This window comes from Apis mellifera, linkage group LG12 (genome assembly GCF_003254395.2).
Source record: "Apis mellifera strain DH4 linkage group LG12, Amel_HAv3.1, whole genome shotgun sequence".
NCBI lineage: Eukaryota > Metazoa > Arthropoda > Insecta > Hymenoptera > Apidae > Apis > Apis mellifera.
The window spans coordinates 7,155,807-7,169,753 of record NC_037649.1 but is presented as its reverse complement, the minus strand read 5'-3'; the positions used below and the strand labels follow the sequence as shown (position 1 = coordinate 7,169,753).

The following is a 13,947-nucleotide window of genomic DNA, read 5'->3' as shown; positions in this document are numbered from 1 at the left end:
CTTATGTAACGGCGCTCAAGGTGATACCATCTTCGACACGTAATCGCACGCGTAACTTTATCGATCGGTGAATCGAAGGCCCTTAAACATTGGATGGAATACTGGTTTCTTCCGTACGAGATGGTACGTCGATAATGCATCGACAAGGGTTTCTATGATTTGCTACAAATTCGAGACGATGCCATCCGGTGTTCGGATCATTTTTCAACGCTTTTTTTTTTAAATAACGTGCGATATTATTTTTAAGAAATAGTTCGATTGTTGCGAAAATTGTTTCACGAGGGGAGGATTTTTAAAAAAAAAAAATAGTTTCAAAGTTTTCATGTTCGATCGAACGTTTCCATAATCGTGTACAAAGTGTGATTTCCAAAGTAATTTAACAACAATAACACAGGTGCGATTAATTTCAGAGTTGTGTAATTGGTTTCGAATAGGTCGAACCACGATCACACGTCCGAGATTGCATCGACTACCAATTGCATAATAGCTCTGGGATCTTCCATTAAATCGTACACGATTCTCGAAACTGTTCACAGACGGATTGCCATAGAAACTTTTATAAAAATTTTTCATTCATCTCCTTAGTCGATCCGTAATTTCATTCTTGAAAGTGTTCGTTCATCTGAATTGGAAACAATACGATCCTTGATCATTCCAAACAATCGTTAATTTCTTTAAAATCTTTATCTCGAAAATTTTTGAATAGATCTAGCGATAAAAGAAACGGATGAGGATGGATTATAATGAAAGTATTGAAAAAGAAAGGAAGGAAAAAAAAAAGGAGTTCATTGTTTGCTTTTACACGGCAGAAAGGCGTTGTCCGTCTGACGCACACCGGCGCACCTACTGCGCCTCGTCTGTACGTGCACTCGTTCCACTTGTGGTCGTCTCTCGTGAAGCGTGTATCCGCTTCCGGTGGGACGAGTCGCAGAGGACACTCCGGTCACTGAACACGTATAATTCATTGATAATTATGTAATGAAATCATCGTTTCGCTATGAATCGGCCGAGTTGGCTATTTTGAAATTGAATAGACGGCGGTTTTACCTGTTTCGCAGGGATCCATTCGATCGATTCGTCTGTTGAGCGAGAAACAACATCATTAAATCCTCGAGGAGGAAACAATTTCAAGTATACATCTATTTATTACTTGCTCTTCCTTTCGATCCTTCGAAAGAATTTGTAACAATCGAGTAGATTTATACGCTTCTTCGACAAGAAGATCATTTTATATCAATTGTGAATAAAATTCGGTACAAAACGTATTGAAAATTGTAAAATTTCGATCTTGAGCTCTCGATTAATACTCTTTCATCTTCTTAATGTGATGAAGAACAGAGCAGAGGTGACGAACATTCGGATATAATTCGAACGTGTTCGTGTAACCTGTTGCATCTTCCGAAAAATTCTCTTGCTGGGAACAAAGGGAGTTGTGTCGGACAGGTGGTTAGACTTGTTCAACACGCGTGCATCATATGCGCGTTGAATGCGTTCCCCGCGTCGCCTAGGCAACACACGCGATCGTTCGCCTCTTTAAACACGTTTCCAATTGCGATCCTCGCTTCTTATTTGCACATTAAGACGCAGGTGTTTTCTCCTTCTTTTCCTTTTCGGAACGATAATGATGGAATTGTATTTATAGGAAGTATATATTATTCTCGTTTTATCGCTGTCTATTCCTCTCCGGCTTCGATGGAGTTAATCCTGTTAATGAAGTTGTTAGAGATCGATCCGGCGAGATTTAAAAGCGTAGTTAATATATATCTAATATGATGAATATTCCATTACATCTTTTGTTACGTGGTTTAATTCTTCTTCTTTTTTTTTTTTCCGCGAATAATAAAATAAACACTCGAACGATGATTCTCATTAACGTTGTGTGGAATATTTCCGTCGCCTTGAAACAAAAAATAAAAATAAGCATCTCCTCGTGCTCGAGACAATCAAAGATCCGGGAATAATTATTTCCAACGTGTTCCAACGAACGAGGGAATCGGATCTGTTTAATCCATCGCATCTTTTAAGGGCATTACGTAAAACAATTAGAAGAATCCTTTCGATCGCATCGAATAGAATGAAATTTTTACAGATTGTTGTTTCCACGATGAGTAAGAATATTCGAAAAATACATATCGGAAAAAATTCTTATTTATCTTTCAAATATGCAATAATCTTAATTTCGATTCTTTCCATTCCAAAGTTTCAAAAATTTCATTGAGATCCAAAATGCAACAAGATCATTCGTGCTGATCTTTTAATTGCTATCAGAATCAATAGTCGGATGATGCACATAGATATAATCGAAATCTTATAATATCTTGAATACCTTGAAACAAAGGCAGCACGAACGCGTTCAAATTCCACCAATCTCCTCGCCAACGAAGAATTCGAACGCGACAATCGCCGCGTTCTCACTTTCGCGCGGCTGGCAACACGGAATCGAGCCAATTATTCTCGGGCCTACGCAAAATTTAAACCTTCGGATTAACATCCACAGGCGCCTTTATCCACGGATAAAGCTCGTGTGCAAAATTGCACGGCAATTACTCGTTGCCGGGGACATGAAAACCGCGAGCATTTACGATAATCACGTATAGCTGAGGAGCTTTATTAACGAATTAAGTTAAACGGCGCCAAGGAGGGACTCGAAGTTAAAATTTCTGCAATAACTCCGTAGCGATCGTGTCCTGCGGCGAATAAGGAAAAATATGATGGTATACCATCGAAACCATCGGTGAAATCGAGAGACATCGTTTGGACGATTACAGTAAAGGAAAGGAATCGATATTACAAATTGATATACAATTTTTCCTCGTTCTGAGGAATCAATCGATAGTAATTGAGTAGTGTTCGAGAATTTTAAATGGCAAAATTTTTCCGATGGAGGAAAGAATAATGGAAATTAAATGGAGTCGAAGCATCTATCGCGTGACGAATTACGAAGAGAAAGGAAAAAGATGATCGAGAATGAAATTCACGAGTCACGAGCGAGACTTTGTTCGAGGCGATGTTTCATCGCGTGGTTTCATCGTTTGAAACGGAGAGATAGAGAAACACACGGATCGGGGACAGGGAGGCGCGTTTAGCATAGTCGGTTTCGAGGGGGGCTGGATTTACGAGGGGGGCAAAGTTATCGCCGCACGAGTAATGAACACTTGTTCGTTTTAAGTAGCCGTCCGACAATTTGTACGTCACTCGAAGCGGCGCGACAAGACCGACTTCTATCTGCCGCGAATCTCGCTCTCCTCCTTTTGTGGCGCGCGCACGAGCCGAGCTCGCGTTCCACGCTCGAAATTCCACGCGAGAAACTCTTGCCCCCCCCAACCTTCCACTTAATCCTTCCATTTTTCAAATCTCTATCCTCGAACGGCGATAAGATGACGGCGGAAAATGCAATATTATCGTCGCGATTCGTATCCGAGATTTTTTCCCAAATATCCTTCCATTCTTCGTTTCCAAAATTCGCCGAAATTCAAATACCATTCTCTCTGCATTTCGAATTTTCTCATCAGGAATCAGGATCTTTCTCCCTCTTTTTCCCGAATATATCTCTTCGTGTATATCGAAAGAGATACACAGGAGTAGGAATATCGAATGAAAGAGACTCACCCCTGTACGGAGGTGATCGATGAAGAAACGGTAATCGCTACATCGTCCAGCGACATGGATGTTTCCCGCGCTGAACAATGGCTGTCCCTTGGCGGAGTCGTGGCGGAATCAAGGAATCACTGACCTTCCTTATACACGTGTTCACATAAAACATTACGATCTTTTATGCGGTCACGTTTCGCGGCGATAACCTACGACTCCTCGTGCCTTCTTCCACGACGCCAACGACGCCAACTCCCTCCGCCAGATGCCTCCACCTTTTTCACCGCCATTATTATTATTATTATCATTATCATTATTATTATTATCATCGTCCTTTTTCCCCTCGGTTTCACGGGACAGCGAGGACACCACTTGTCCTTCCCTCTCCCTCTCCTTCCCCCCGTGCAAGAATCCCCCGCAACGTGGGTTCTCGCGCGGTAAGGTCAGATGATGACTCAGAGAGATATTTCCGGAAGGGATAATAGGTGGTCTGCATTATTCAGGACCTGGGAAACGAACGAGCCCGCGCCTTCCCTCACGTTTCCTCGCAAAAATTGCGGTTTGTCGATGCGAAAACGATCCTCGGGATCCTCGTTTCGATCCGTGGAATCGAGTGACCGAGGGGGGACCGAGCCGACCGCTGAATATGATTCGGCGGAAATGGAAACGTGTTTTCGGCAACGCCGTCATTTCGGTTTTGCGCTTCGGTAAGCGAAATATCTTTTTGGGAATATTTAATTGATGGAATCTTTCTTCTTTGATCTTGGTCGATTGATAATAGATAATAGTGTAGATTACATTAGAAAATAATCTTTTGAGATTATTTTTTGTGAAATTCCAACCTAACTTTTAGACTCTCGTTATGGAATGAGGATGGATTTTCGAGTTAATAATCGAATTTTCGAAAAAAATAACGGAACGTGTTCGGGAAAGAAGAAACGGATTTCGTCGGAGGGCAAGTTGCAAATCGCTTTTGAAATTTTTTCCGCTTTGTCCGGTTCTGAAAATTACGACCGGTTTGCACGATTCCGCGCAACAAAATGCGTATTCCCGCGGCAATCGTGTCTCTGGTCCTGTTTCGTAAACGAGGATAGCCAAGTTTTTGCCGCGTCGATGATTATACGAACCTCAGGTTGGCTGATTGCGCCGATAATCAAACTCGAAAGCCCAGTTTTTGTCAATTGGACGAGAGAAATGCTCGTGCGCTTGTGAAAAATTGAAACCGATGGCAAGTTAAAATTAATAACTGTAATAAAATAAGAAGCCGGGTGCACGTTCCCCTCCGGGAAACGCTCGAGTTTTTCGTTATTTAATCTAAACTCTCGTTTTTCGCTTTTCTTTTATTTTCCAGCATCTCGAGTCTCGTGTTTTTCCATTCCCGAACGAAAATTAAACGAGTTGAGAAACGAAAATGACGGAATCGCGTGGCCGATTCCGTGCACACCCATTCGTCCGACCGGTCATTTTTCGAGGTGGAACAAAACGAGAATCGTCCATTAACCGCACGATAGGGTGGAAGATGTCGATGTACCATCGCGTGTGAGAAGATCCTCTCTTGTAACACAAATGCGGTGTTCCTCCTTACTTTTCTTATCAATCTCGAGAAAAACGTACTCCCTTCGCGAGTATCGTATTAAATTTAATATATATATAGGGATTTCACGTGTTTTATAACTCGACAAATAACGTTTGTCAAACAGTAACAGTTTGTTTAAGTGGAACGATTTATTGATTATTTTTTTTTTTTTTGATTTTGTAATTTTGAAAGAGTATTGACTATTTTCTCTTTTAAATTTATATATCGCTTTTTATTTTACGATAAACGAACGATAAATTAAGATAAATGTTAAGATTGACAAGATGAGAAAAGTTAATACGATATAAACGTTGGAAAAATTGATTTTGTTATAAATTTATATACTTGACTTAAAATTATTATCATTAAAATGATAATTAAAAGTTTATACTTAAATTATACAACGAGTTGTAAGCCGACGACGAAGTTTTTAATAAATAATCACAATTTTATCTTCGATTCGCAACTCGTCTCTCGTGAAATATTCGAACGTCTGGCAGAGCCGGCTGCACTTTCCAGGCGGATGAGTCGTCAATCAGACTTGGCCTCGATAAAACATTTTTTAATAACCTTTCCTTACATCCAATTGACAAGTTGAAAAGCGGCTCAGAAAAATATCTTCCGATGAAAGTACCCTCGATACGAGATCGACAGGGTTTTATGTCGGTCGTCTGAAGAGAGCCTGAATATACTTGTTTCGCAATTTTAACCACTTCGAATCTTATTGAAACATCCGAATCTTTAATACCATTCTTTTGCAATGAGCAAAAAATGAAGAGTAATTAATTTTAATACAAAACAATAATGATCGTTATTTTCACATTGATATAAATTCATAAAGTTAATCAAACTCTCGTCACACAAAAATCAAATACATATTTATTTCCAAATATACTCTTACATAATAACACAAATTCATCCCACACACATTCCACGATTAATATAACACGGAATAATTACGTAGCAAAAAAATTTTCATTTACAAAAGCATCCCAGACTCGTTCCCAGACCATATTTTTCATTTCTTCCACGTATATTTATATACACTTTGCTCTAATATATCAAGATAACAATAACAAGAAGAATAACGAATTTAATACGCGAAAAGAGGGAAGTCGGGATGTTCATAGGAGGTGGAAATTTATGCACAATTTACATTTCATCGTGGAAACGGTAAGACAACTGTGTTAACCCGCGCACAGGGGCATCCCTTTTCCCGTCACTGATGATTTACCACGGAAGCGGTACCCCGCGTTTAAAGCTGCTTTCCACGTGTCGTAGGCTTGTAAGTTATGCTCGCGCGGTATGGAGACGTAAGTGGCTGACGCGGTCATTCTCGGATAAAATTCTTCCTCGTTCGCCTCCAACGCTCGAGGTAGGCGTCAGGGGGGGGGGAGGAAAAAATCTGGTAAATTATCGCCCAATCCTTTTGCAACGTTGCCGGAAGGGAAGCGGAAGAGTTGATTTACCGATTTAATTGCGGACGCATTTAAACCGATTCGCGACACCTTGGGAATAAATTCGAACATCTCTGAATTATCCGTCGTTTTTACTATTCTCCTGCTGTACTATGTCATGTCATTTTTCTTTTATTAATCGTGGTGAATAGGATTCGATCATAAGTGATTTTCGAGGACGAGAGAAAATTTTTTAATTCATTCGACTATCCCCGAGGATTCTTAAAAATATTTGCTATCCTATCTTGGAGAGTAGATACTTCTACTACGATATTTGTTCACTTGTAGAAATGCATCGAATAATAATCGACGATATGCAACTTTCGATTAGTCTTTAACTGCTATAAATAAAGTTCTTGATTGACGATAAAACCAATCAAGGGATTTTTTTTCTCTTTTTTCTTTTCGACGTTTAATTCGCTTAAAAGGTAAATCAATGCGAGGATAATTTTTTACTGTTTGGAATACCGAGGGAAATCTGTTCAACGAGAGAGTGTGGTACGGTAGTTCAGTGGAAAAAAATTGGATAGAGAAGAGAAAGAGAGAGAGAGAGAAATGGACACACGAGGGAATTGGAATTGGCCGCGTGCCGAGTCTCTTCCTCGATATCTTTTATTTCTCCACGCTTATAAGGAAACCGGTACCACGTAATTACCTTGAGATACCGCTACAATGTTATCACACCCTCCCTTCCCCTACTCTTTGTCGTATCGTGAGCCGAGATAGAGATCTCGGCTCGTCCGTCTTTATAAAGCGATTTGACCCACGAGAACTTGACACTTGATTTCGAATCCTTTCTTTCGTTGCACCGTTACTCTACGGTGTGCCGGGGTAACACGAGCCTACTTTCTCCTCCTTAGGCGCAAAGGGTGTCAAAAGAAGTTGAGAATTAACGATACGTATTTTTTTTTCATTTTTTTACAACAATCAGGGTATCCAGTATTTATTATAAATAAATAAAGAACAAGAATAAGCGTGTTATTGGATGTATTAAACGGAAGATTATTAATTTCAATTACATCCATTTATTTTTCTATACCTTTTAAAATATCTTTTATTCGTTTATCGTAACTTTTAACTATTTAGTGGACAACGCGTCTTTGAAGATTGGATTTTAAATAATACGTGTTGGAAATATATTGGTGAAACGTTGCAACTTTCTCCTAAAACTCCTCTCCAATATATCTGATCGGAAGTTCAAGAACGATAAACGAGTACTCGATGCTAACGGTACTCACCAGATCCTTTCTCCTTCTCCTGCCTCTGTATTCACGATGAAAGTACCTTTGCCCGTCCACGATTGCACGAAGCACGAGCTCGACCTAAAATCTTCTCGATCGACCAAATTCTTCCATCTAGATCGTTTCTCAAAACATATCTTATATTCCATAAATTCTATCTATCCATTTATTCAAATTATTATTCAATTTCGAAAATTTAAAATCCAAAACTTAGGATAAATTTGCTTAGGAAGGAAGAAAAAAGAAATCGTCGATCGATCTCGAGTTTGATACGCGCGAATTTTAATCGAGGAATTCGTGAACGGTTCTCGAACGTGAAATGTGACGAAAAGGAAGAAACCGTCGCGCCAAGGAACCGTGAGGTAACGGTACAGGGTCGGTGGAACCTTGGCCGGATATAAAAAGAGACGAGGAGAAAAGTAAAAAGGATAACAAGTCGGGGATCCGCGATCTCGAGGAACCGTTCGTCTCGCAGCTGTTCCTCTTCGGGAACATCTCGTTTCGAACTCGCCTCGATACGATAATCGATCGCACGACAAATTGTAACTTTATTTTAACCATCCATGAAAATCGTCTACTTTTATTTTATTCAGATCTCGTGACCGAGAATGGATACGTTCAACTCGCTTCTGGCAATAATAATAATAATGGTAAATTGGCCATGTTTAATCGTTTGTTAATCCGCGTGAGACATTTGGAGAGGTAGTTTCGTGATTTATCGATTGGAAAATCGGAGGAGAAGGAGGAGGAGGAGAGGGAAAAATGAGAAGGAGTTTGCATTCGTGAGCACAGGTCTCATGTAACAATTATCCGTTCTCCGTGTTTCTCGAATCCGTTTACGGTAGTCGAGCTTTCCCTATACGAATAGCGGAATTGGTCGCCAATTAATTAATTCGCTTAGATCAGCGAATATAATTTCTAAAAAACGAGTGTATTTCGACCTATTCGATTTAACCATCGACTATGTATAATATTTATTCATACAAGTCGAGTATTCATCTCTTAAAACATCCGATTTTGGAAACCAAAACTGACGAACGAACGCCTCGTTTGGTTGCAGAGTCCTCGATCGGCGATCATCGTCAGGGTCGCATGCCCCTCCAGGCCGAGCTACCGTCGTCCAAGGCGAAGAGGGAGCAAGCGCTTCGCAGCATCCTCGCCGCGAGGAGGCGGCAGATGTTCAGCCAGCGGCCAATCTCGGAATCTCGGAATCTGAACCGCACACCGAGACCGTTCGACGCGTCCTCGAAAGACGCGGCGATCGACGTTCTCGAGGCCCAGGAGACGAGGCATGGGATGTACGTAACCGCTGCCGCCGCCGGCAAACCGGCAGACGAAGAAACATCGGGCAGGGTGATGGACGGGGGCGAGGCGACGTCGAGCAGGGAGTTGGGGGACGAGGAACGGGGGAAACGGATCGTCGAGCAGAGTTCAACGGGGAGAACGGGGAACGTCGAGGATCTCTCGATCGGCGACAAGAGCTCGTTGTCCTCCACCACGTCATTCTCGTCCCTCGTCCCAAATCAAAAATCATCGGACACTTCGGAAACTCGAGGAAAGAACACGGTCCCCATGCCGGAGTCGCTCTACAATTATTTCAGGCCGGTCGAGAGTAACATACCCGTCGAGGACATGTCGCAATTCCTCTACTTCGGCCAGAAGATTCAACCGGAAATTCAGAACGGGACGAGTAATAACAACGATACGGCCGAGTCGACGGCCACGGCGCCGACCGCGGCCAACTCCAGGAGAAGGTACTCGATGAAGAGGAATTTCGGCGCGACGACACCGGTACCGGTGGCCAGGTTGGAGGAGATGATCAACGAGGAAATGAACATCGCTGTGGAACGGCAGTCGGTGGAGAAGAACAAGGTGTCGAAGATGAAGAACGCGTTCAGGGGAGGGGAAAACGGGGTTTACTACAGGAAGGCGAGGCCTGCGGAGGCGACGATCGCCTCGAACGTTATTGGAACGGGAAATGGTACCGGTGGTAGATCGGACCCTGTCGCGGAAAATAAATTTCGCGACGATAACCCGTCCGCTCACGTGGACCACGGGAGAGGAAGTGCCGCCGCTGCCGCTGCCCACGTGGCCGCTGAAACGTGGAATGCGACCAACTCGACCCAGATACCGGGCGGGCAGCCCGTTTCCGTCGCGATCACGCGCGAGCGGAACGGGGCAGAAAGTGAAACGAAGCTGAAAGACCGTGCCACGGACGCGTCGAACAAATCGAAACCCGTATCCTCGACCGTGAACGGAGTGGAGAACGCGAAACCGTCCAAGGTTTATCCTCGAAAGAGGAAGAGCAACGATCCCGTCGCGTACCTCGAGGAGGAGACAGCCTTCTCGAGTCCTCGGGAATCGTTGGAGGTGGACGGAAGCGTGATCGACGAAACGAGCTATCATCGACGGACGACCGTTGCCTGCCGCGAGAGCAACAACATCGAGACGTCGACTTCGAGGGAGAAGCTCGTCGGCCGTCCCTCCACCGAGCCGTTTCGAATCGTGTGGACGTCGCCGGAAACGTCCACCCTCCGCATCGTGGTGACGGAAGGGAGGGTGTTGGACGAGTACACCGTTAAACCGGTGGTCGATTCGACGGAGGGACGAGTTCCTACCTCGAGCACTCTGGCGGGATCGAGCGGGATCGAGGGGGCGCGTTGGAAGGGGCGGCAGAAGCAGCAGCAGCAGCAGCAGCAGCATGGAAGGGTGGAGGAAGGGAGCGGCGCGTTGGCGCGGGAACACGAGCGGGATCGGGATGCACGGCATCGGGAAGAAGAACAGCAGCACCAGCAGCAGCACGTGTACGCTTACACGATAACGAACGTGACGCGGCTATTGCGCAACTACACCGGACCTGGGTTAAGCAGAGAGGAACAAGGAGGTCGAGAGGCGAGCACGGGTACGACCGAGATAACGAGCGGATCGCGGCGCGAGCAGGCAGAGGCAGAGGCAGAGCCGCGGCCGCGGCCGCAGTCGCAGCCGCCGCCGCCGCCGCCGCCTCCTCTTCTGCCTCCTCCTCGTGGCGGCGGCGCGGCGGGTATAGAGGCAGGCCGAGCGCCGGCGGAACTCAGTGCCGGCACGACCGTCGAACCAGCCGCAGCCGGTGGCGAAGCGTCCGCTCACCTGGTGGGGGAACGACAGAGGAAAGTGGTCGTTGCAGTCGGTGCGCACCAGTCGCAGCAGCAGCGCGCGGTCGGCAGAGCGCAGTTGCAGCTGACCGCCGTAAACAAGAGCGGGCCGAGGTCGGCCAAGACCGCGGAAGCGTATCATCCGAGGGGCGGCGTGCGTTGGAGTCGCGCGAAGCCTAGGAGCACGGAGATCGAGGGGCTGAACGAGAGAAGGTTTCTCAGGAAGTCGGCAAGCGCTGTGCTGAATCAGAGGATCGGGGCTGGTCCCGAGGGAGAGGAGGACGGGGCGGCGGCAGGGAAGAGGAGGAGGTTGACAAATGGCCAGAGCCAGAGGAGGATCAAAGGGACGAGGAACGTAGACGAGGATTCGGACGCGGCGAGGAACAAGAGCGGTTCGATAGCGGGGGACGAGAGGAATTCGAGGGTCGGGGCGAGGATCGAGGATGTGACGATCGTGAACGGGAGCGGAGAGGATATGATTTTGGAAAACGCGACAGTGGCGGATACGACGAGCGGTGTGACGATGCAGCAGAGAGTTTCGTTCGTTCCCTCCGTGGAAACGGAGACGGTGGTCGATTCGAGTGGCGGTGGTGGTGGTGATGGTGGCGATGGTGGTAGCGGTGGTCCTCTTCCGACAACGGTGAACGCGACCACCACGGACGAGGGCGGAAGTAGGAAGCGAGCGGAAGCGGTGAGCAAGGCGAGCGCGTTCGAAACCAAAGACGAAACCGTGGGGCGGGCGAGTGAGAGGGAGAGCGTGGACGTAGCGAGCAGCGGCGGTGGAATCGGGAAGAGCGGCGCGGATAATGGTACGGAGAACGGAAGCGGTTCGCCGACCGTGACAGTGACCGCGGCGTCCGACGAAACGATCGTGGCCAAAGAGACTACCGCGCCGTTGCCGGCGCCCGTTTTCCCCGTTACGCCCAGAATGATCGCGAAAGCGGCCCGAGACCCGATCGAGACTTTCACCTCAAACCCGACCGAGGCCCCGAACCGAATCACGGATACGAAAACGGTGGCCGGCCTCGTCGATCCTTCCGACGCGGAAAAAGTGCACGAGTCTAAGGATCGCGGGATCACGACCATGACCACGACCGCGGGTGCAACCGCGTCCTCGTCCATCGCCACGACGGAAGCGTCAACGACCACCACCATCACCGCCACCACCGCCGCCACCACCACCACCACCACCGCCACCACCACACCCTTGCCCACCGTGCAAATAGAGATCTCGACGATCGCCCAAGACCAAAGCGCGACGACCAGCGCCGATTCGAAGGAGTCGAGGCCCTTGGACACGCCCTCCTCGATCTCGGCGGCAGACTCTGATGACGGTGATGGCAGGCGAGGGTCCGGCGAAAGGTCGCCGGAAGTGAGAGGGAGGAATCTGTCGGACAAGTCGCAGGACGCGTCCACCGACAAGGACGACGTGCTGCCCATAATGCATCTGTACAACACGTCGGACATCTTCAACAACAGCGGCCCGGTGAACCCGTTCTCCCGGGGAGCCGAACGGCGGCCGGAACACCCGCTTCCGGCCAAGCAGCCCTCCGAGCCTTCGAGAACGAGCGAGAAAACCAGCGACACGATTACACCGAGGAACGCGGAGAGTTGGACCCGTGGCCCGGACACGAGGAAAGGGGACAGGCACGAGGAGGTTGCGGCGAGCAACCAGGTCCCGGCTACGGGCCCGGGTAGAGGATCGTCGAATAGCAACGGAAGTGGGAATCGCACGAGGCACAGGACCGTGTATCACCATCCCATCTTGCCCGAATACAACACTTCGGTGTATCCGAGCGAGTTGAACAGGACGTTGTTCGAGACTGGGCTGATATCGGTCAGTCCGAGGGAGTCGGTGAATATCAGTGAAGTGATATCGAAGAGGCACGACGGGGACGCGATCGCGTCCCAGGAGACGGTCGCCGTGGTCAGCTACATCTTGGCGACGTTGGTCGTGTTCCCGATCGCCGTCGGCGTTGGCCTAATTCTTAGAAGACTGATACTTAGGAATCGTAAGGTGAGCGATCGATGATTTAAATGGTGGTGGATGCATGTGTTTAAGGATTAGAAATTATATATATGGGTATATAGGCCGTCGGGTGAAAGTGGTGTTTGGTGAGCCAAACTGCGTTTCAATTGATGGAGATGCAAGAACAAGGTTATTGGTGCCGGTGATCTTCTTGTTCTTTTTTTTTTAATTGGTAATTTCACCGTAGTTCATTTTATTTTCGAATGAAAATCTTTGCCTCTAGCTTCTAGATATTTTTTTTTTTTTATATAATCATAGAACCTTCTACGATTCTTCTTTCCCTCGGGATTTGGATATTGAATCAAGATTGTGGACAAAAACCTTCTCCTTTCTCCCCTTCGAACGAAATTCAACGACTATCCGTTTGATCGACGCGAGGATCTCAAAGCGATGCTCCCAGCTGCGCGAAGGGAGGCCATTCGAAATGGTATCCTTGAGCCGCTAAACGTTTCATTTTTATTCGGCCGTGATTCCAGTCCGGCGGGTGTAATTTCCTCTCGGCCCTGCTCCTCCTCCTCCTCCACTTCTACCTCCTCCTTCTCCTTCTCCTCCTTCGCCTGCTGTATTATCCGGGCAAAAACTTTGATTTACGATTGTGTACCGTAAAGCGTATCTGGCCGATGATCGCTAAATCGAAACGACGCGAATTGTATAGCACCGCCACTTATGTACCGTTACGCGGTATCCCTTTGGATTATCGTCGACCGTCCTGGGCATTTATCATCCGGCCATTAAACCTTACTGTGTACTTTCGTTATCTTGCTTGGTGCAAGTACGAAAACTAAGTGCCTCTCTCTCTCTCTCTCTCTCGATCGGGTTATCGAGATAAGTTTGAGACAATTAAGAAGTTCGAAGATTGATTCTCGGGATAAGGTTGAGGCAGAGAAATAAATTTGTAGAAACGAAAGGTGATATAAGGTAT

General features: G+C 46.6%; 1 protein-coding gene across 1 annotated transcript in view; it reads left to right on the top strand.

The window, feature by feature from the left end:
- Positions 1-13,947, top strand: part of LOC410369 (platelet binding protein GspB) — a 172,550-nt gene that overhangs the window by 142,150 nt on the left and 16,453 nt on the right. Inside the window, exon 2 of the mRNA XM_026444167.1 lies at positions 8,926-13,013. Coding sequence (XP_026299952.1) covers positions 8,926-13,013 — 4,088 coding nt within the window. The remainder of the gene's footprint in view (positions 1-8,925; positions 13,014-13,947) is intronic.